The 23,939-nt window shown below is 51.6% G+C and overlaps 1 protein-coding gene across 2 annotated transcripts; it reads left to right on the plus strand.

Moving 5' to 3' along the window:
* Positions 1–434: 434 nt before the first annotated feature.
* On the plus strand, positions 435–17,179 carry hmgcs1 (3-hydroxy-3-methylglutaryl-CoA synthase 1 (soluble)). 2 transcript variants are annotated; one of them, XM_038292845.1, is made up of 10 exons: positions 435–592; positions 2,097–2,545; positions 4,508–4,633; positions 4,718–4,882; positions 14,039–14,207; positions 14,431–14,601; positions 14,775–14,881; positions 14,955–15,080; positions 15,303–15,460; positions 16,398–17,179. In XM_038292845.1, exons 1-10 carry the CDS (start codon positions 477–479, stop codon positions 16,473–16,475), a joined length of 1,665 nt encoding a protein of 554 aa, XP_038148773.1. In that variant the 5' UTR covers positions 435–476; the 3' UTR covers positions 16,476–17,179. The 2 variants fall into 2 exon arrangements, with proteins under 2 accessions (XP_038148773.1, XP_038148774.1); XM_038292846.1 differs by lacking the exon at positions 435–592 and adding an exon at positions 777–989.
* Positions 17,180–23,939: the final 6,760 nt, after the last annotated feature.

Here is a 23,939-nt window from a genome sequence, read left to right on the forward strand (position 1 = left end):
GTGTTGGTGAATGATGGAGTCGGTTACTGGTACTGAGCAAGTTTAGAAAATGTAAGTAGAATGAGCCCCCCTAGACCTATGAACCTAGATTCAGGTATATGTTGGATCCTTCAGGGGGACCTGGCTGCTCTCTGCCCCGTTAGGAGGTCCGATCTTTGGGGAACTCCTCCTCATCTTTAACTCAGCAGCTGAGTCTGGATCGGGGATAAAAATGGCTGATATTCGGACAGAGCCTCGTTCAGACCCTCTGATGTTTTCCGCGTTTCCATGGAAACGCTCTGACACGCGGACCACTGCGGCGCCATCAGCCTCTCCTCCAACCTCATTGGTTGCTTTTCTCTCACCAGACATCGTACAAGCGCCGCCATTGGACGGCCTTGCTTTCCGCGGAGCGTGCGTGGTTGCTGAGGGCGCGCTGTGATTGGCCAGCTGTCTGTGGTGTGTGAGCTGTGATTGGACGGCAGGCGGCTGTGTTGATGTGTCCAGGCTGCGCTGTCCGTCATCTGCAGCATAAAGGCGGCTCGGAGCGGCCAGGTGAGCGGACACTCAGCGGAGACCTTCAAAGGCCCACCAGAATTGACGTCACACGCAGGTGAGCCACTCTTCCTTTGATACGCCGCCCCCCGTGTTTGGCACGTTATTACTAGTGAAGAGTTTAAAGTTGGATCACGTGAGTTCTGGTGGAAGTGCTTTGAGTTGAGGCATGAAGCCGGTCCGTCGCCTATTAGGGTCCGACCAGCAACATCCTTTAATAATCATGTCTGAAGCCACTGAACCGCTACTAGTTTTAATTAATAGATGCTTTATTACGTGACGTATGTGTGGGCGCGCGCCACCGCGTGGGTTAATAGATGATTAGTTATTGATCAGTCGGGTTGACCTTTAATAACCGGATTAAGTTCCGTTAAGTCCCGGTGCCCTTTCACCCACTTTATTCAGCTGTCCCGGTCCAGTTCAGCCTCTCCGGGGCCGCCGGACTGTGACTGACGGTAAGCCGAACCTGCTGCTGAGCGAACCCGTCCAGAACCAGCGGGGTTTGGACCGCAGATCAACATTGGAGCAGCTCAGCTAACAGCAGCTAGCATGCTGGGCTGTCAGAGGGAGAGACAGCAAGCGCGATTTGTGGCACTGGCAGGTCGCTCTTGAACTTCCGGTGGCAGGTCGGACTGCCACGGCGTATTACTGGCAGCTGCCAGTAGTTGTGGCAGCTGCCACTAGGCTGCCACAACTACTGGCAGCTGCCACAACTACTGGCAGCTGCCAGTAATACGCCGTGGCAGTCCGACCTGCCACGGCGTATTACTGGCAGCTGCCACAACTACGGAGACTGGCTGCCAGACCGGTTTAAACCGTTTCGGGGGCAGCCGGCGCCGTTTTTCAGCAAAAAACTTAGTTAACGTGACTCTATAGGTGGATTTTTTTTTTTTAATTACGATCTTATTGTTTAATAAAAATGTGTCAAGCCTTTCATAAAGTCTTATAGGTAATTCGTCTGAAAATAAGTGGAAATTGACAACTGTCACATCAGGGTGACAGTCTTCACTGACACCTGCCAGTAGCTAGTTGTGGCAGCTGGAAGCCAGTCTCCGTAGTTGTGGCAGCTGCCACAACTACTGGCAGCTGCCAGTAATACGCCGTGGCAGTCCGACCTGCCACCGGAAGTTCCAGAGCGACCTGCCAGTGCCACAAATCGCGCTCGGCTCTGCTGGTCAGAGGCGAACTGGACCCGCCCAGAACAGAACCGGCTGTGGGTCGGTCTGGTTAACAGAACCAGCTGTGGGTCGGTCTGTCGATCAGAACCAGCTGTGGGTCGGTCTGTCATCCCCAAACTCGGTCCTCAAGGCCCCCTGTCCTGCAGGTTTTAGAGGTTTCTCTGCTTCAGCACAGCTGGTTATAATGATTGCAGTAGACCAAAAGTCTGTTAATCAGCTTTCAATTAAAATCAGCTGCTGGAGGAAGGAAACCTCTAAAACCTGCAGGACAGGGGGCCTTGAGGACCGAGTTTGGGGATGCCTGCTTTAAATCCTCAGAACCTCCCCTCTCCCTCCCCTCTTCCTCACCCCTTCCTCACCTCATCTTCTCCTCCTCTTCCTCAGGATGCCAGGCTCCGCCTCCAGTAGCTGCTTAGGGCCGTGGCCCAAAGATGTGGGGGTCATCGCCATGGAGCTGTACTTCCCATCCCAGTATGTGGACCAGGCCGAGCTGGAGCGCTTTGACGGCGTGGCGGCGGGGAAGTACACGGTGGGACTGGGACAGGTCCGGATGGGGTTCTGCTCGGACCGCGAGGACATCAACTCCCTGTGTCTGACCGTGGTCCAGAGGCTGATGGAGCGGAGCGGCCTGTCCTACGACTGCATCGGCCGGCTGGAGGTCGGCACCGAGACCATCGTCGACAAGTCCAAGTCCGTCAAGACGGTCCTCATGCAGCTGTTCGAGGACTCGGGCAACACGGACGTGGAGGGCATCGACACCACCAACGCCTGCTACGGCGGCACCGCCGCCCTCTTCAACGCCGTAAACTGGGTGGAGTCCAGTTCGTGGGACGGTAGGTCAACGATCTCTGAGCTTCGCCGTCTCCGTTTCCTGTTTCACCTCAGAAACGGACCTGAGGAGGTTCTGCCGTGTGGCAGCAGGAAGTCCAGCTTTGACCCCAAACGTAGAGCTGTCAGAAACTCTCAGGTCCATAAACCGTCCAACGGCGTCCTCTAAAGCCCGTCAGTCCAATCAGAACTGGGCTGATGTCAGGTGCTGTGGTTTGGGACGGCTAAAGGAGCAGTTACACCTGCAAAGAAAAACTAATCTGATCAGTTATGGGATTAAAACCAGCCTGGAAAAAAGGTTTTATAAAACATTTAAACCAGGTGGAGCTAAAACTCAACATCTGGATAAAAAATAAACATTTATACAAAAAAGTTTCCATCTTTTTTCACAGTATCAGTAGAATTTCACTACTGTTGATAAATCGGTGGTTTGATAATTTCCGCTTCGTTCTGGTGTCTCTAGAGAACCGACGGTTTGTAGAGACTCTGTCCCTCCTCAGAGGTCCTCTGCTGATGTTTCCACATCTGTCGGCCTGTGATCGCCGTCCATCAGCAGCTGCTTTAACCCATCTGATGAGGTTTTAATGGCGGCAGGAGTCTCACAGGAGGAGCTCAAATGATTTCAGGATCATTCAGGATGCAGGTGTAGGCACCAGATCTGCTCAGGCCCCGCCCCTTCTTATGATGTCATCATATGGAAAGTCCACCCTGACAAACTGTATTGCACCCGTTTCTTAGAAATCAGATCTTTTCTGGAATCTCAACATATTATTCTCTATATTTGCTAATATTTTACATTTCATCTGCGATCTAAAGTAGAAAACAATCATTATCAGTCTGGATGGAAAGTTCTACGTTCTAAGACTGACTGAGCTCTGCTATTTAACCCTTTATAGGGAAATCAGTAAAATACTTTGAATATTAACATTTTCAGCCAATAGGACCAGACTTTATTACCTTTGGAACATTAAAATAATCTGGATATTTTTATGGTAAAAATTAATATTAATGTAATAACAAGAAGCATCAACTCTCCCGAATATATTAAGAAAAATATCAAAAGTTCTTCAGTCAGAAATTCATGAAAAACACTCTGATAGTGAAAGAAACACATTTGGTCCAATATAACCTTAGAGGCATTAATGCTGATACTGGAACTGACATTTTTTAGTTTATAAACCTAAATAAAAATAGTTAACTCGGCTTATTAACTTTTTAATTTTTACAATTTTTACCTTTTTTCTGGACTTTTTCCAAATGAATTTTTCAGTAGCTAATCAATCATTCAGGGCTCATCTAATCTAAAGGCTTAATTAAAGAAAGAGTCCAGAGATCTTTACTTTGTTACCTAGGCTTATTAACTATTACGCTCTAACCACTAGCTAACAGGTTAGCCTCTTTTAGCTCGCTCAGTTAGCCATATTGAGCTAGCCACATCGCTACCCAGCTCTTTATATCGTGGTTGAACAGTTACTACACATTTTTTCAGTTTTGTTATCAATCAGTTAAAACTTCATGGGTCATTAGCCACGCTAACGCTAAAGATGCTACAGACGCCGCACACTGATGCTGCATGATGTTATTATGGTTGCCTAGGAAACCACAATGATTTACATCATGTGGGAACGTTCAGCCAATCATAGCGTAACGTCTCTGGCAGGAAGCAGGACCCCAGCAGCTCTGGTAGCTACAGCGGTGGTTTCCATGGCAACAGCATCTGTGGTTCATTTCCTCCCAAATACTTCCTGTTTTAATGAGTTTAATCTTTCTGCCTCCTCCTTATCAGCGGCTCTGGGCAGCATCACCTTCTACCGTCACTCTTTGAATAATTGTTGATAAAGAAGTAGTTTGATGATCAGAGGTTTTTAACCAGCGCCCTACTTTAGCGCTCAGCTGTTTGTTCACGCCGCTCCATCTGATCTAGAAGCCGTTATCCGTCAGAACTCTGACCCGTTTTCTTTCTGCAGGACGCTACGCCCTGGTCGTTGCAGGTGACATCGCCGTCTACGCAACAGGAAGCGCTCGGCCTACGGGGGGCGCCGGAGCGGTGGCCATGCTGGTCGGGCCGAACGCACCTTTGGCCTTTGAAAGAGGTGAGGGTTGATAACCAGAGCAGTGACCGATCCGCAGCCGCTATGCTGCCATGGCAACAGGCGTGTGTTCTCTGAATCCTGCAGGTCTGCGGGGAACGCACATGCAGCACGCGTACGACTTCTACAAACCCGACATGGTGTCCGAGTATCCGGTGGTGGACGGGAAGCTGTCCATCCAGTGCTACCTGAGCGCCTTGGACCGCTGCTACACCGTGTACCGCAACAAGATCCACGCCCAGTGGCAGAGAGGTGGGTTCTGTTCAGCTGGGAGGCAGGGCGGGTATGTGGGGGGGCGAGGCCGTTATGTGGGGGGGCGAGGCGTTTTGAGGGGGAAGGTGGGGCGGCTTCTGGAGCTGAAGGAAAGCAGGGTAGAGGCCTGCGCGGGACAGATTTTCTAGTCCTCCGCCCGCAGTGTTTAGTCTCGCCCGCACCTGTAATAGTTTGTCCCGTCCCCCCCCCCCCCGCACCTGTAATAGTTTGTCCCGTCCCCCCCCCCCCCTCACCTGTAATAGTTTGTCCCGTCCCCCCCCCCCCCGCACCTGTAATAGTTTGTCCCGTCCCCCCCCCCCTCACCTGTAATAGTTTGTCCCGTCCCCCCCCCCCCTCACCTGTAATAGTTTGTCCCGTCCCCCCCCCCCCCCGCACCTGTAATAGTTTTGTCCCGTCCCCCCCCCCTCACCTGTAATAGTTTGTCCCGTCCCCCCCCCCCCTCACCTGTAATAGTTTGTCCCGCTCCCCCCCCCTCACCTGTAATAGTTTGTCCCGCTCCCCCCCTCACCTGTAATAGTTTTGTCCCGTCCCGCTCCCCCCCTCACCTGTAATAGTTTGTCCCGTCCCCCCCCCCCTCACCTGTAATAGTTTGTCCCGCTCCCCCCCTCACCTGTAATAGTTTGTCCCGCTCCCCCCCCTCACCTGTAATAGTTTGTCCCGTCCCCCCCCTCACCTGTAATAGTTTGTCCCGCTCCCCCCCCTCACCTGTAATAGTTTGTCCCGCTCCCCCCCTCACCTGTAATAGTTTGTCCCGCTCCCCCCCCTCACCTGTAATAGTTTGTCCCGTCCCGCTCCCCCCCTCACCTGTAATAGTTTGTCCCGTCCCCCCCCCCCCTCACCTGTAATAGTTTGTCCCGCTCCCCCCCTCACCTGTAATAGTTTGTCCCGTCCCCCCCCTAACCTGTAATAGTTTGTCCCGTCCCGCTCCCCCCCTCACCTGTAATAGTTTGTCCCGCTCCCCCTCCTCACCTGTAATAGTTTGTCCCTCTCCCCCCCCCTCACCTGTAATAGTTTGTCCCTCTCCCCCCCCTCACCTGTAATAGTTTGTCCCGTCCCCCCCCTCCTCACCTGTAATAGTTTGTCCCGCTCCCCCCCCCCTCCTCACCTGTAATAGTTTGTCCCGCTCCCCCCCCCTCACCTGTAATAGTTTGTCCCGCTCCCCCCCCCTCCTCACCTGTGATAGTTTGTCCCGCTCCCCCCCTCCTCACCTGTAATAGTTTGTCCCGCTCCCCCCCCCCTCACCTGTAATAGTTTTGTCCCGCTCCCCCTCCTCACCTGTAATAGTTTGTCCCGCTCCCCCCCTCACCTGTAATAGTTTGTCCCGTCCCCCCCCCCTCACCTGTAATAGTTTGTCCCGTCCCCCCCCCCCTCACCTGTAATAGTTTGTCCCGTCCCCCCCCCTCACCTGTAATAGTTTGTCCCGCTCCCCCCCCCTCACCTGTAATAGTTTGTCCCGCTCCCCCCCCCTCACCTGTAATAGTTTGTCCCGTCCCCCCCCCCCCTCACCTGTAATAGTTTGTCCCGTCCCCCCCCTCACCTGTAATAGTTTGTCCCGCTCCCCCCCCTCACCTGTAATAGTTTGTCCCTCTCCCCCCCCTCACCTGTAATAGTTTGTCCCTCTCCCCCCCTCACCTGTAATAGTTTGTCCCTCTCCCCCCCCTCACCTGTAATAGTTTGTCCCGTCCCCCCCCTCCTCACCTGTAATAGTTTGTCCCGCTCCCTCCCCCTCCTCACCTGTAATAGTTTGTCCCGCTCCCCCCCCCTCACCTGTAATAGTTTGTCCCGCTCCCCCCCCCTCCTCACCTGTGATAGTTTGTCCCGCTCCCCCCCCCCTCACCTGTAATAGTTTGTCCCGCTCCCCCCCCTCCTCACCTGTAATAGTTTGTCCCGCTCCCCCCCCCTCCTCACCTGTAATAGTTTGTCCCGCTCCCCCTCCTCACCTGTAATAGTTTGTCCCGCTCCCCCCCCTCACCTGTAATAGTTTGTCCCGCTCCCCCCCTCACCTGTAATAGTTTGTCCCGCTCCCCCTCCTCACCTGTAATACTTTGTCCCGCTCCCCCCCCCCCTCACCTGTAATAGTTTGTCCCGCTCCCCCCCCCTCACCTGTAATAGTTTGTCCCGCTCCCCCCCCCTCACCTGTAATAGTTTGTCCCGCTCCCCCCTCCTCACCTGTAATAGTTTGTCCCGCTCCCCCCCCCTCACCTGTAATAGTTTGTCCCGCTCCCCCCCCTCACCTGTAATAGTTTGTCCCGCTCCCCCCCCTCACCTGTAATAGTTTGTCCCGCTCCCCCTCCTCACCTGTAATAGTTTGTCCCGCTCCCCCCCCTCACCTGTAATAGTTTGTCCCCTCCTCCCCCCCCTCCTCACCTGTAATAGTTTGTCCCGCTCCCCCCCCCGCACCTGTAATAGTTTGTCCCGCTCCCCCCCCCCCTCCTCACCTGTAATAGTTTGTCCCGCTCCCCCCCCTCCTCACCTGTAATAGTTTGTCCCGCTCCCCCCCCCGCAGCTGTAATAGTTTGTCCCGCTCCCCCCCCTCCTCACCTGTAATAGTTTGTCCCGCTCCCCCCCCCCGCAGCTGTAATAGTTTTGTCCCGCTCCCCCCCCTCCTCACCTGTAATAGTTTGTCCCGCTCCCCCCCCCCGCAGCTGTAATAGTTTGTCCCGCTCCCCCCCCCTCCTCACCTGTAATAGTTTGTCCGCTCCTCCCCCCCTTACCTGTAATAGTTTGTCCCGCTCCCCCCCCCCGCAGCTGTAATAGTTTGTCCCGCTCCCCCCCCCCGCAGCTGTAATAGTTTGTCCCGCTCCCCCTCCTCACCTGTAATAGTTTGTCCCGCTCCCCCCCCTCACCTGTAATACTTTGTCCCGCTCCCCCCCTCACCTGTAATAGTTTGTCCCGCTCCCCCTCCTCACCTGTAATAGTTTGTCCCGCTCCCCCCCCTCCTCACCTGTAATAGTTTGTCCCGCTCCCCCCCCGCAGCTGTAATAGTTTGTCCCGCTCCCCCCCCTCACCTGTAATAGTTTGTCCCGCTCCCCCCCCTCCTCACCTGTAATATTTTGTCCCGCTCCCCCCCTCACCTGTAATAGTTTGTCCCGCTCCCCCCCCTCCTCACCTGTAATAGTTTGTCCCGCTCCCCCCCCTCACCTGTAATAGTTTTGTCCCGCTCCCCCCCCTCCTCACCTGTAATAGTTTGTCCCGCTCCCCCCCTCACCTGTAATAGTTTGTCCCGCTCCCCCCCCCGCAGCTGTAATAGTTTGTCCCGCTCCCCCTCCTCACCTGTAATAGTTTGTCCCGCTCCCCCCCCCTCACCTGTAATAGTTTGTCCCGCTCCCCCCCCCTCCTCACCTGTAATAGTTTGTCCCGCTCCCCCCCCTCCTCACCTGTAATAGTTTGTCCCGCTCCCCCCCTCCTCACCTGTAATAGTTTGTCCCGCTCCCCCCCCTCCTCACCTGTAATAGTTTGTCCCGCTCCCCCCCCCCTCACCTGTAATAGTTTGTCCCGCTCCCCCCCCCCGCAGCTGTAATAGTTTGTCCCGCTCCCCCCCCTCACCTGTAATAGTTTGTCCCGCTCCCCCCCCTCACCTGTAATAGTTTGTCCCGCTCCCCCCCCTCACCTGTAATAGTTTGTCCCGCTCCCCCCCCCGCAGCTGTAATAGTTTGTCCCGCTCCCCCTCCTCAACTCCCCCCCCCCTCACCTGTAATAGTTTGTCCCGCTCCCCCCCCTCACCTGTAATAGTTTGTCCCGCTCCCCTCACCTGTAATAGTTTGTCCCGCTCCCCCTCCTCACCTGTAATAGTTTGTCCCGCTCCCCCCCCCCTCACCTGTAATAGTTTGTCCCGCTCCCCCCCCCCGCAGCTGTAATAGTTTGTCCCGCTCCCCCCCCTCAGCTGTAATAGTTTGTCCCGCTCCCCCTCCTCACCTGTAATAGTTTGTCCCGCTCCCCCCCCGCAGCTGTAATAGTTTGTCCCGCTCCCCCCCCCTCACCTGTAATAGTTTGTCCCGCTCCCCCCCCTCCTCACCTGTAATAGTTTGTCCCGCTCCCCCCCCTCACCTGTAATAGTTTGTCCCGCTCCCCCCCCTCCTCACCTGTAATAGTTTGTCCCGCTCCCCCCCTCACCTGTAATAGTTTGTCCCGCTCCCCCCCCTCCTCACCTGTAATAGTTTGTCCCGCTCCCCCCCCCGCAGCTGTAATAGTTTGTCCCGCTCCCCCTCCTCACCTGTAATAGTTTGTCCCGCTCCCCCCCCCTCACCTGTAATAGTTTGTCCCGCTCCCCCCCCCTCACCTGTAATAGTTTGTCCCGCTCCCCCCCCCTCACCTGTAATAGTTTGTCCCGCTCCCCCCCCCTCACCTGTAATAGTTTGTCCCGCTCCCCCTCCTCACCTGTAATAGTTTGTCCCGCTCCCCCCCCTCACCTGTAATAGTTTGTCCCGCTCCCCCTCCTCACCTGTAATAGTTTGTCCCGCTCCCCCCCCCTCACCTGTAATAGTTTGTCCCGCTCCCCCCCCTCACCTGTAATAGTTTGTCCCGCTCCCCCCCCTCACCTGTAATAGTTTGTCCCGCTCCCCCTCCTCACCTGTAATAGTTTGTCCCGCTCCCCCCCTCACCTGTAATAGTTTGTCCCGCTCCCCCTCCTCACCTGTAATAGTTTGTCCCGCTCCCCCCCCTCACCTGTAATAGTTTGTCCCGCTCCCCCCTCCTCACCTGTAATAGTTTGTCCCGCTCCCCCCCCTCACCTGTAATAGTTTGTCCCGCTCCCCCCCCCCACCTGTAATAGTTTGTCCCGCTCCCCCTCCTCACCTGTAATAGTTTGTCCCGCTCCCCCTCCTCACCTGTAATAGTTTGTCCGCTCCTCCCCCCCGCACCTGTAATAGTTTGTCCCGCTCCCCCCCCTCCTCACCTGTAATAGTTTGTCCCGCTCCCCCCCCCGCAGCTGTAATAGTTTGTCCCGCTCCCCCCCCCCGCAGCTGTAATAGTTTGTCCCGCTCCCCCTCCTCACCTGTAATAGTTTGTCCCGCTCCCCCCCCCTCACCTGTAATACTTTGTCCCGCTCCCCCCCTCACCTGTAATAGTTTGTCCCGCTCCCCCTCCTCACCTGTAATAGTTTGTCCCGCTCCCCCCCCTCCTCACCTGTAATAGTTTGTCCCGCTCCCCCCCCCGCAGCTGTAATAGTTTGTCCCGCTCCCCCCCCCTCACCTGTAATAGTTTGTCCCGCTCCCCCCCCTCCTCACCTGTAATAGTTTGTCCCGCTCCCCCCCCTCACCTGTAATAGTTTGTCCCGCTCCCCCCCCTCCTCACCTGTAATAGTTTGTCCCGCTCCCCCCCCCTCACCTGTAATAGTTTGTCCCGCTCCCCCCCCTCCTCACCTGTAATAGTTTGTCCGCTCCCCCCCCTCACCTGTAATAGTTTGTCCCGCTCCCCCCCCCGCAGCTGTAATAGTTTGTCCCGCTCCCCCCTCCTCACCTGTAATAGTTTGTCCCGCTCCCCCCCCCTCACCTGTAATAGTTTGTCCCGCTCCCCCCCCCTCCTCACCTGTAATAGTTTGTCCCGCTCCCCCCCCTCCTCACCTGTAATAGTTTGTCCCGCTCCCCCCCTCCTCACCTCTAATAGTTTGTCCCGCTCCCCCCCCTCCTCACCTGTAATAGTTTGTCCCGCTCCCCCCCCTCACCTGTAATAGTTTGTCCCGCTCCCCCCCCCGCAGCTGTAATAGTTTGTCCCGCTCCCCCCCCTCACCTGTAATAGTTTGTCCCGCTCCCCCCCCTCACCTGTAATAGTTTGTCCCGCTCCCCCCCCCGCAGCTGTAATAGTTTGTCCCGCTCCCCCTCCTCACCTGTAATAGTTTGTCCCGCTCCCCCCCCCGCAGCTGTAATAGTTTGTCCCGCTCCCCCCCCTCCTCACCTGTAATAGTTTGTCCCGCTCCCCCCCCCGCAGCTGTAATAGTTTGTCCCGCTCCCCCCCCTCCTCACCTGTAATAGTTTGTCCCGCTCCCCCCCCCCGCAGCTGTAATAGTTTGTCCCGCTCCCCCCCCTCCTCACCTGTAATAGTTTGTCCGCTCCTCCCCCCCGCACCTGTAATAGTTTGTCCCGCTCCCCCCCCCTCCTCACCTGTAATAGTTTGTCCCGCTCCCCCCCCCGCAGCTGTAATAGTTTGTCCCGCTCCCCCCCCCCGCAGCTGTAATAGTTTGTCCCGCTCCCCCTCCTCACCTGTAATAGTTTGTCCCGCTCCCCCCCCTCACCTGTAATACTTTGTCCCGCTCCCCCCCCTCACCTGTAATAGTTTGTCCCGCTCCCCCCTCCTCACCTGTAATAGTTTGTCCCGCTCCCCCCCCTCCTCACCTGTAATAGTTTGTCCCGCTCCCCCCCCCGCAGCTGTAATAGTTTGTCCCGCTCCCCCCCCTCACCTGTAATAGTTTGTCCCGCTCCCCCCCCTCCTCACCTGTAATAGTTTGTCCCGCTCCCCCCCCTCACCTGTAATAGTTTGTCCCGCTCCCCCCCCCTCCTCACCTGTAATAGTTTGTCCCGCTCCCCCCCCCTCACCTGTAATAGTTTGTCCCGCTCCCCCCCCCTCCTCACCTGTAATAGTTTGTCCCGCTCCCCCCCTCACCTGTAATAGTTTGTCCCGCTCCCCCCCCCGCAGCTGTAATAGTTTGTCCCGCTCCCCCTCCTCACCTGTAATAGTTTGTCCCGCTCCCCCCCCCTCACCTGTAATAGTTTGTCCCGCTCCCCCCCCTCCTCACCTGTAATAGTTTGTCCCGCTCCCCCCCCTCCTCACCTGTAATAGTTTGTCCCGCTCCCCCCCTCCTCACCTGTAATAGTTTGTCCCGCTCCCCCCCCTCCTCACCTGTAATAGTTTGTCCCGCTCCCCCCCCTCACCTGTAATAGTTTGTCCCGCTCCCCCCCCTCACCTGTAATAGTTTGTCCCGCTCCCCCCCCTCCTCACCTGTAATAGTTTGTCCCGCTCCCCCCCTCACCTGTAATAGTTTGTCCCGCTCCCCCCCCTCCTCACCTGTAATAGTTTGTCCCGCTCCCCCCCCTCACCTGTAATAGTTTGTCCCGCTCCCCCTCCTCACCTGTAATAGTTTGTCCCGCTCCCCCCCCTCACCTGTAATAGTTTGTCCCGCTCCCCCCCCCGCAGCTGTAATAGTTTGTCCCGCTCCCCCCCCCTCAGCTGTAATAGTTTGTCCCGCTCCCCCTCCTCACCTGTAATAGTTTGTCCCGCTCCCCCCCCGCAGCTGTAATAGTTTGTCCCGCTCCCCCCCCTCACCTGTAATAGTTTGTCCCGCTCCCCCCCTCACCTGTAATAGTTTGTCCCGCTCCCCCCCCCTCCTCACCTGTAATAGTTTGTCCCGCTCCCCCCCCCTCACCTGTAATAGTTTGTCCCGCTCCCCCCCTCACCTGTAATAGTTTGTCCCGCTCCCCCCCCTCCTCACCTGTAATAGTTTGTCCCGCTCCCCCCCCCGCAGCTGTAATAGTTTGTCCCGCTCCCCCTCCTCACCTGTAATAGTTTGTCCCGCTCCCCCCCCTCACCTGTAATAGTTTGTCCCGCTCCCCCCCCTCACCTGTAATAGTTTGTCCCGCTCCCCCCCCTCACCTGTAATAGTTTGTCCCGCTCCCCCCCCTCACCTGTAATAGTTTGTCCCGCTCCCCCCCCTCACCTGTAATAGTTTGTCCCGCTCCCCCTCCTCACCTGTAATAGTTTGTCCCGCTCCCCCCCTCACCTGTAATAGTTTGTCCCGCTCCCCCTCCTCACCTGTAATAGTTTGTCCCGCTCCCCCCCCTCACCTGTAATAGTTTGTCCCGCTCCCCCTCCTCACCTGTAATAGTTTGTCCCGCTCCCCCCCCCCTCACCTGTAATAGTTTGTCCCGCTCCCCCCCCCGCAGCTGTAATAGTTTGTCCCGCTCCCCCCCCCTCACCTGTAATAGTTTGTCCCGCTCCCCCCCCTCACCTGTAATAGTTTGTCCCGCTCCCCCCCACGCAGCTGTAATAGTTTGTCCCGCTCCCCCCCCCCTCACCTGTAATAGTTTGTCCCGCTCCCCCTCCTCACCTGTAATAGTTTGTCCCGCTCCCCCCTCCTCACCTGTAATAGTTTGTCCCGCTCCCCCCCCTCACCTGTAATAGTTTGTCCCGCTCCCCCTCCTCACCTGTAATAGTTTGTCCCGCTCCCCCCCTCACCTGTAATAGTTTGTCCCGCTCCCCCCTCCTCACCTGTAATAGTTTGTCCCGCTCCCCCCCCTCACCTGTAATAGTTTGTCCCGCTCCCCCTCCTCACCTGTAATAGTTTGTCCCGCTCCCCCCCCCCTCACCTGTAATAGTTTGTCCCGCTCCCCCCCCCTCACCTGTAATAGTTTGTCCCGCTCCCCCCCCCGCAGCTGTAATAGTTTGTCCCGCTCCCCCCCCTCACCTGTAATAGTTTGTCCCGCTCCCCCCCCCCGCAGCTGTAATAGTTTGTCCCGCTCCCCCCCCCCTCACCTGTAATAGTTTGTCCCGCTCCCCCTCCTCACCTGTAATAGTTTGTCCCGCTCCCCCTCCTCACCTGTAATAGTTTGTCCCGCTCCCCCCCTCACCTGTAATAGTTTGTCCCGCTCCCCCCCCTCACCTGTAATAGTTTGTCCCGCTCCCCCCCCTCACCTGTAATAGTTTGTCCCGCTCCCCCCCCTCACCTGTAATAGTTTGTCCCGCTCCCCCTCCTCACCTGTAATAGTTTGTCCCGCTCCCCCTCCTCACCTGTAATAGTTTGTCCCGCTCCCCCTCCTCACCTGTAATAGTTTGTCCCGCTCCCCCCCCTCACCTGTAATAGTTTGTCCCGCTCCCCCCCCTCACCTGTAATAGTTTGTCCCGCTCCCCCCCCTCACCTGTAATAGTTTGTCCCGCTCCCCCCCCTCACCTGTAATAGTTTGTCCCGCTCCCCCTCCTCACCTGTAATAGTTTGTCCCGCTCCCCCTCCTCACCTGTAATAGTTTGTCCCGCTCCCCCTCCTCACCTGTAATAGTTTGTCCCGCTCCCCCCCCCCCGCACCCGCATGTTGTTCTACAGAACAACATGAGGACTGAATACGCTGGTTGTTCTGGTTGCTCCACATGCAGAACCTGCTGGTTCTGGTTGGAGAAAAGGTCCGATCCATCTTTCCTTGTGTTTTGACAGATGGTTCTGATAAGCTCTTCAGCCTGGAGGACTTTGGGTTCCTGGTCTTCCACTCTCCGTACTGTAAGCTGGTCCAGAAGTCTCTGGCCCGTCTGATGCTGAACGACTTTCTGAACCACCCCAGCCCCGACACCGAGACGGGTCACTTCGCGGGTCTGGACTCCTTCAGGTACCAGCAGGAGGGTTCCTCTGCTCGGCATCGGAGGAGGTTCTACAGAACCAGAACCGCCTCATAAGATAGGAAGTCCATCCAGTGAAGGTTTGGTGTTTCCTCCAAACTTTTACTGGATCAGACTGGGAGTTCTGGTTTAACCTCCCCGCCGCTGCGGGTTTGCCTTTTGAATCGGGCCGGGTCGGGAGCAGAACCCGTCTGACGCTGTGTGTCCTTGCAGAGGCGTGAAGCCGGAGGAGACGTACTTCGACAGAGACGTGGAGAAGGCCTTCATGGCGGCCAGCGCCCAGCTGTTCCAGAGGAAGACGGCGCCGTCGCTGCTGCTGTCCAGTCAGAACGGGAACATGTACACGCCGTCCGTGTACGGCTGCCTGGCCTCGCTCATAGCCCAGTACGTCCAGACAGAACCAGGCCTTCGGTCCGTCTGGTTCTGTGGGTCCAAACCTAGAAAGTTCTGAACTAGATGGGTTTTTTGAAGCAGGATTAAAATCCAGTTTTGGTTTTTGATGAAATGAGCCAAAGTTCTGCAGAACCGCTCTGAACCGGTCCTGTCTGTGTTTGCAGACACACAACGTCGCAGCTGGCGGGTCAGCGCATCGGACTCTTCTCCTACGGCTCTGGTTTCGCCGCCACCCTCTTCTCCCTCAGGGTCAGTCAGGACCACACCCCCGGTGAGTTGGTTCTGGGCTTAGCGCCGCCGCGGGTCTGGAAACGCCGCGCTGACATCGGGTTCTGTTCTGATAGATTCTGGACTGGACAAGCTGGTCTCCAGCCTGAAGGGCCTGAGGCTCCGACTGGACTCGAGAACCAAAGTGTCGCCGTCCGATTTCTCTGAGAGCATGAAGCTGAGGGAGGAGACGCATCACTTAGGTACGGTACTGGTTCTGATCCGGCTGCTCGGTTCTTCCCTTAGAACTGATCAGGCTGCAAACCAGAACCAGAAGCGTGTCTCTACTGCTGGTCTCACTGGTTCTGATGGTTGGGTTTTCTTCTGCTTTGATAGAAAGTCACTGAGCTGCAGAATTATCTTAGGTCTGAGGTCTCTGGACCCTCAGGTCGTCCATCATGTCCTCTTGTCCTTCCTGTCCGCAGCCAACTACGTCCCCAGAAGCCCGGTGGACCACCTGTTCCCAGGGACCTGGTACCTGACCCGAGTGGACGACAAGCACCGCAGGGAGTACGCCCGCCGCCCGCTGGACGATGAGCTGCCAGCCGAGCCGGACCTGGTCCGCTCCGGCGCCGCCTCTGAAGTGAGGGACTGGAACAGAACCCAGACAGGAACCAGAACCTGATAGATCCGACCCGTTTGAAACCAAACCATAGAACCAGACATGAAGTTATGTGAAATAAAATGGAAAAAATATTGAACACACCTGAACTAAAATCTATTTAATTCTTAATAGAAAAGCCTTTTAATGACAGTTTCAGTGAGTGGAATGCATTGATCAGGCGGGATTTTGGCCCATTCCTCCACACAAACATCACTGTCTGCTTGGGCTTATTCCACTAAATGACAGAAAAACATTAAACCTTAAAAGATTGTTTTCTTCTAAGACATTTTACACACAAAAGATGCTATTAAAACACCAACCATGAACAATTTCAATGAAAATTAAATGTAAAAAAAGATTATATTACCACCTGTAGTTCTGCTTTTCACCAGTAGGTGGTTTAGGGTCATTAACTGTGGGGCTAGTTGTGTCTCAATGAAACAGTTGAATGAAGCTTCATGTCACCATCAGGATCTAGCAGAGAAACCTTTCTCTAGTCCACCATGTGGGAATAAACCGGCTGATACCAGTAATCTGAGACGGAGCGGGATTAAAAACCCACGCTGGACGATATTTTTCCAGTGGTGTGACAATTTTTTGATCGGGTGTGTGAGCAGGTAGATGGCGTCGGGTCGTACAGACATCGTGAGCTGCAGGAATCCCTGCGGTTTGGCGCAGTGTGAGCTGCAGCTGCGCAGTGACGCCCGCTTTAATTCCTGACAGATTCCGTCTGGCTCCTCCCTTTCCTCCCGTTTTCAATACTTCCCTTTAGTGACATAACTTCCTGTCTGGACGTCTGTGGTTGGATTTCTGTGGATGTTGGATTGTTGCCGACATCTATAGATTTCTAACTGGGTTATTTTGTCAGGAGCCTGGTTCTAACCTGGTTCTGGTTCGACCCGCTTTGTCTCCGCAGCACGTCCCCAGTCCGCTCAAGAAGATGCCTCGCATCCCAGCAGCCCCGGCGGGCCCCGGGGCCCCCAGCAGCAACTGAGACCTCGCATCCCCGAGACGGCGGCCGGACCCGACACGTTGAAGAACCAGTACCGGCAGACGTCAGCGGACCCCAGTGGGTCGGCGGTTCTCCCCCAGCCGGGGCCCCTGCCTTCATCCCCTCCCCTGCTTCTCAGTGATTTCTTCGTTTTTTGTTTCCCGGCTCTGAATGTGAGCAGAACCGCAGAGCAGGAACCGTCCCGGTGCCGTTCCTGACTCGGCCCGGTTAGAGACGTTGCCCTGGTAACGGGCGCCGAGGCCGCTGCTCTCTGAGAGACCTGGTTACTGGTTCTGTTTAGGTTTTACTGGGTCGGACCGGTCGGTCAGCGGCACAGAGGAACGTTTTCAGACTCCACGGAAAGGCCAAGGTTCTACTGGACCCGAAAGAACCAGAGTCTGATCGCTGCACAGAACCACGGAGGGGGGGGGGGACTGCTGGTTCTGATGGGTCTGCTGGGTCTGGACCTCCCTTTAGAGAAGCCTTACAATAAGCAGACTTTATATATCCTGACGATTTCAGCAAATCTATTCTTTTAAACTGTAAATTCTGTTGGTTCTGAGCGGAACCAGCTTCTGTCACTTTGGGTCGGTCCGTCATTTCCTCCAGTCTGACGGCTAAACAGCAGAACTTCTGATTGTCGTGTAGATATGAATGTAAGAAATCATGAAATCAGAGATTTATGGAAATAAAGTTGATCTCCTGGGTTCAGGTCAGCAATCCCTCACACTAAGCATGCTTGTAGCGACAGTGGAGAGGAAAAACTCCCTTTGAACAGGAAGAAACCTCCAGCAGAACCAGGCTCAGTGTGAGCGGCCATCTGCTGAGGCCCACTGGGGTTCAAGGAGACAGAAGCAGACATAGAAAAAGAAGCATAGATACAAAAGGCAACTGTCAACCAGCTCCACAGGCGGCCCCGTCCAGGAAACACACAGCCAGGCAGACGAGCTCCGAGCCAGCTCCCATGTCAGAGGATGAAGAGAGCACATCCAGTTAGTCACAGTCAGAGAAACAGGACTACACTGGAAAACAGGCCAAGCTCCAACATAAACGAGTGAAACTGAACTATGAACAAAAAGGAAGGAAAACTTGAATCAGTGAAATGATGCAATGATGTCACATGTCAGGAAGGATTTAATGGTTTAGAACCAGTTTTAACTCATTTAGAGAGATTGGGAAGTTTTCAGACCAATTTAAAGCAAATTTATGATTGTATGAAACATTATTTTGAAAATAATGATTTATTAAATAATAGTTTAATCAGGTTCATGATTCTCAGCCTGCTTTGATTGAGCTTCTGTTAGCATGAGGACAGCTAAAGGACGCCTCGGTCAACGTTATTCTGTTTGTCTCCTGTTTTTATTTTAAAAACTCAACATTAAGACAAAACTGAGTCTCAGTTCAAAGGTTGGTTTCCCTGCATTTAAAAAAACAACAAAAGAACATGAAATTCACTAGAAATGTTGAAATAATTTAGGTGTAAGAACTGAAACGTCCCACTAAGGTCAAAGGTTAACGCTTTGCTGCACTGAAATTTCATTAATTCAATTCAATTCAGTTTATTTCTATAGCGCCAAATTCACAACACATGTCATCTCAAGGCACTTTACAGTTCAACCAGATCATACAGTCAAATTGATACAAAGTTTTCTATCTAAGGAAAACCAGCTGATTGCATCGACTCATTGACTCTTCAGCAATCCCTCACACTAAGCATGCTTGTAGCGACAGTGGAGAGGAAAAACTCCCTTTGAACAGGAAGAAACCTCCAGCAGAACCAGGCTCAGTGTGAGCGGCCATCTGCTGAGGCCCACTGGGGTTCAAGGAGACAGAAGCAGACATAGAAAAAGCAGCTGTAAAAGGCGGCCCCGTCCAGGAAACACACAGCCAGGCAGACGAGCTCCAAGGCAGCTCCCATGCCATTATTGTTCCTAAGTTTAACTTTTATTTTCTTTTTAACAACTAAAAATAGTCTTTGAGCCCAAAAACATGAGGGGCCACAGTGGCCCTGATCAGAGGGGCCGCAGTGGTTTTTAACCCATCTTTGATGTTTCTCCCTTAAAAAAATATTCTATTTATAGAAAAGGAGTCATTGATGTTTTGTTTAAATTTTATTATTTCTCTGTTAAACAAAATTTCTATGTTGTTTTCTAAATCAAAAGTAGATAAAACCTCAGAAACAGAAGAGAAAAATTTGAGACGCTCCCACTCAGGATCCTCCATGTTTCTCAATAATCCCAAAGATTCATTATCCACCCATAGAGCAGAACAGCCAGCAGGGGGCGCCTTTCCCACATTCTCCTCTGAGGAAGTGATTCCTGTTAATCAGGGATCCCTTTATGTGACTGAGATAAGCTGAACTCAATGATCTGATCAATATAATCAATTCTTTATTGATTTACTGATATTGGATCAAAAATACTACAAAAAAAACGTCTTTTTAACTAAATGAAGAGATAATTAAAGCATTTAGTTCATTACAGCCTGAACAAATGATTCAGAGGCGGAAAACTAGATTTATTAACCTGAATAACTTTGCATTTTAAAAAGTAATTTTAGGAGGAACTTTACTTATTAACTTTAACTTTACTTATTTACCTAAATTACTTTTACTACTAAAAAGTATTCAAATAAATATCCATTCATCCATTTTCCCCAGTGGGTCTGCTGGTGCACTGACCTCTATTCCCTGATTGCTGATCGTTGGTACTACGGGGTTGAAGTGAAGCCACCGGCCGCCATATTGGTACTCCCTTAGTTAGACCGGTCACAATGTAAACAATCTGTGCTGCAGCATCGAACAACGACGATGTTCTCATTTTCAGGGAGACTTAAAATAAAGATAAATTCATCACTTTGACACAGACTGGCTGTTTCATAGCATCAGTAGATTAACTTTAACTTATAAATAAATAAGCCCATCACATTGCAGAGTCATTATGACGTCAATGAAGTCTATAAATCATCTAATATAACATATTATATAAACATCACAATATAATTAATGTGTTAATAGAGCAGAATAATACAGATGAACCAAAAGAGCTAAATTGATGTTCATGTAACATACATTGATTTACTACATTGTTAGAGTAATTACATATCATTTCAAGATTAAATCAAACACATTTACAATAAAACTAAATGAATGAACCAATAACTCCACAGAGCTTCAGTTTCTAACCTTACAAAATCACATCAATTGGTAAAATAACAGGAAACATCATATTTAGCTTTTTGCTTTTAGTTAAACCAGAATCTGATCATTTGCATAAAAGCCTGCTGTTCATACAGTCTCTGTGACACACTGACTGTGGAACGTCTTCCCACAGCCAGATACTGCTGGGCTCTGCAGCACAGGGAGTACCAAAATGGCGGACGGTGGCTTCACTTTTTTCAGGCATTCAGTAATCCAGGGAATAAATAGAGATCAGGGTGGTGGTGTTTATCTCCAGCTGTCTACGGGTGAGGAGGGGGGGGTCCACCCAGGACAGGTCACCGCAGGCAACAGATTTAAAAAACAAACATACAATTTAAATGTACCTTTAATAAAAGTTACATTTCTGCTGAGTTACCCTTTAAAAAGAACTCTGTATTTTTTTAAATCTGTTTTTATTTCGGTAATAAGCAGTTAAAAATAATGTGATTATACTTAAAAGGTCTCATATTTTACATTTAAAACTGAGTATAACAACGAAGCATTTAGAAAATGTCAGATTAGCCAGAAAACACGAACCAAAAATCTCATCCAGTCCTTTTCTAAATGAGCTGCTTTGTAGAAGCGTCTCTATCATCTTATATTAATGTTGCAAATCTTCCATTCATTAGTTTAATCATAAATCTGCATATATGTTTCAATTGCATCAGCATCATTAGCTCATCTATTAGCTTGGTGGGAGTTTCTGCATCCTCGCTATAACACACGCAGCCGTACGGCCATCTTTAACAATCCTGATGTCACCATAAGTTTCCTGAAGGGATCAGGAAAGGATTCAATTCTCTGAACATTTATTGGAAGGAAATAATTTAATTCTGCAGCTTCATTTCACAGTATGGGATTTAAAAAAACTAATTTCTAGAATATCAGCGGATTATAATAACAGACCGATGTAAGATCAAGCAGGCAGGTCTACAAATGTCACCACATGTAGAGGATTTATTTAGCATTAATCCTCCGAAATATATGGAAGTCTATGGAAAACAGATGAGTCTAAATCACTTCCTGCTGGAAATTGGAAACTGATTAATCAGTTAGGCTGGATCAAAATGTTTGGTCTATAATCTGGTAAAAGGGAACCTTTACCATCACTAGAAATCCTACATTAAAACTAATTCATTATTACAGCCTTCATAGAGTTCACTACACAGACCAACGGATGATTAGGACGGGTTTTGCAGTTTGTTACCTGAACCAGGTGAATTCATCTGAGCTATGGTCAGGAGGGTTCTGCTATGTGAGGATCTGTCAAAGTGTCTGAGATGTAATATTTTCCCCTCAGTGGGTTTACTGGGGAACCAGATGATCTCATCTTCACTGCCTGATGAAAAGAAAACCATCCTCATGAACTGGAAAAATAAAAACTGTCAAAGCAAATATTAACCAACCACAGACATTCTGTTCTATTCTATGATGTCAGCAGAGGTGCTTCTGCTTGTCTCTGTCTCAGCTGAGCTATCAGTTTAAGGGCCTCTCCCTCATTCTGCTGAGGGGCCCTGATCAGCAGGAATGGGCCCCCAGCTCTTCACCGAGGCGTGTTCCATTATTGGACATCTATGCAAGTCATTGGTCGTCCATTCACCATGTTCAAGCATAAGGTTGTCCACCAGTGCACTGAGCACCAGGACACTCTAGGCCGGAGGTCAAGGATCGACAGTCGTATCTTCAGGCCTTTGGCCGCATGTCTTGGACACTCGGGTGAAGAGAGGAGTGGAACTGTCCACCAATCGAGCCATGGAAGCGAGCTGGATACGCTGGATGAGGAGGAATCAGACAGACTTGGCAGCCCCAAGCGAGCGGTGAAGGTCTGCTGGGAACTTCTGGTTTTCAGTTCCCACCTCCAGGAGACTTTTCCCCAGATTCAGGGGAGGCTGGAGACGTTGAGCCTGAGGGGACGATGTTCTCTGCTTCCATTGTTGATGTGACACTAAAGCCTGCGGTGCCTGGCGTGGCATCAATCTCTGAACCCAGTAGTGGACACCGCCACTACTGGATGCTGTCATGATTAATAGGAACCAGGTGAGTCTGGCCCGCTTGTGGGGGTTTGAAGGCAGCTAACAGGTAACAGGAGGCCTTGTTTGGCTGTAGAGCTAAAAGCTTTGGCCTGAGAGGAGTTCAATAAGGCCATGGAGAAAACCTATCGGTCCGCCTCGAGTGATTCTGCCAAACCGCCTGGTGCCTCCTGAGGAAAGAAGCAATGCCTCACTAACACTGATTATGGTTGATGTGGCGACTGATGAGAAGGGCCGGTCTGCAAAGGTGGGAAGAATAAGCCTCCTGCAACACCATTATGTGGGTTCTTCACAATGTCTGCTAGTTAAAGACTTGATTTGACTTGATCAAATTATGTAGCCTTTCAGAAAATTGGCTGCAGTAAGAGGAATATATGAGCATAAATCAATTCATCTGCAGCCTCTGAAGGACCTCAGCTTCCTCTAGAAGTCCAGTCTGCTCTGTCCCTTCTTGCAGACGGCTTCCCAGGTGTGTCTCCAGTCCAGGTTGTTGTCCAGGTGAACACCAAGGGATTTCTACTCCTCCTCCACTTCTTCTCCCAGGATGTTAACAGGATTCAACTTGTTCCTGTTTCTTCTGAAATCTCCAATCATCTCCTTGTTTTGTTGACCTTCAGGATCAGATGATTGTTTCCACACCATGCCACAAAGCGCTTCACCAGCTCTCTGTCCTCAGCTTCTGCTCCATATTTGATGCTCCCAATGACTGCAGAGTCATCCCAGGATTCCTGCAGAGGACAGGACTCTGTCTGGTCCTGGAAGTCAGAGGTGAACAGAGGAATGGAGAGAGTACCGTCCCCTGTGGAGCTCCTGAGCTGCTGGATCAGACAGCTGAGCCTTCAGTCTACCAACCTGTGGTCTGTCTGTCAGGTAGTCTTTGATCCAGGTGGTTGTTGATGCCTACACCTGAGTCTGCTGGAGTTTCAAAGTCAGTCAGGCTGAATCTGGAGAAATCAAAGACCACGACTAGGGTTGGGAATTGATAAGATTTTCACGATTCCGATTACCTTATCAATTCTGTAAACAATGAACTTAGTGAGTGCACGGTGACATTCGTCTACCTTCGCCTGTGGCATTCTATTTCTGCCTGCCTCGACGTAAACAGAAGGCAGTGAACGGGATCTAAATCTAATGGAGAAGGAATCTGTTTAATGATAAAGCATTACTGTACAATTTCGGGATATAAACTCCTCTCCCCCTGATTTAAATAAACGAGCGCCACCTTTCTCTCACTCCCTGAACTGCGGAGCAACTTGGTAGCATGTTTAAAAACCCCAAAGAGAGGCAGGAAATGGGTTTACTTCCAGAAATGGCATCAGATTTACTAGGAACCACATTAAGCACAGCAAGTGATATAAAACTAGCTACTAAACACCAGAGTTTCCTTCCATGTTGGGCGTAACTTTAGCTTCTGTCTGGTTCAGTTATTGTTATTGCCACTTTACATCCAAACTTTCGATCAGTTTATCAGGTAGGACGCCAATTTTTTTTGTTTTGCTGTTCTAGACTTATGCCTGGTCACGCTGTACTTGCTTACTGAATGTTGTATGTGTTACTTTATTACTATCTATCTATCTATCTATCTATCTATCTATCTATCTATCTATCTATCTATCTATCTATCTATCGGAGTAACTCAGTTACTTTTTGGGAGAAGTAACTAGTAACTATAACTAATTACTTTTTCAAAGTAACCTGCCCAACACTGGTCAAGTGTTCATCTACTCAGTGTTGTTTTCTTAGTAATGGAGCCATAAGCTGGACTCTCCTCTTTTCCCACTTTTTTAATCCACTTGATGGAAAAAGAACCAAACAGGATCGTCTCCATTAGGTTCAACCATTTGCTTCAAAAATATAAACGATACAGCTATAAATATAAATAAAAAATACCAATAATCAAAGAAGATAAGGTGAAATGTGGATGAGGTCAAACACTCCAAATGAGTAACGCTGCAGGAGAAGCCATTAGCAGTTTCCTCCTTCTCTCGCTCCTCCTTGCTGCTCCTCAACCTTTGGTGCCTCCTTCACAACCCAGCTGGGACTCGCTAGGATTTCAGCTTCTGGGATGAACATGAGCTGCTCCTGCATGTAAAAAAATAAAAAAAAATCCCAGCTTGCCATGGTCATGGTAACCATGGTTACCATAGGAAACTGTTCCTTTTGTGGCAATAACTGTTTAGCGGCACAGAGGTTAAAAACATCTGCAAACGGTGCCAGTGTGCAGCAGGGCTGTGGAAA

The sequence above is a fragment of the Cyprinodon tularosa genome, unplaced genomic scaffold (assembly GCF_016077235.1).
Source record: "Cyprinodon tularosa strain WSP-4 unplaced genomic scaffold, ASM1607723v1 ctg318, whole genome shotgun sequence".
In the NCBI taxonomy this organism is placed as follows: Eukaryota; Metazoa; Chordata; class Actinopteri; order Cyprinodontiformes; family Cyprinodontidae; genus Cyprinodon; species Cyprinodon tularosa.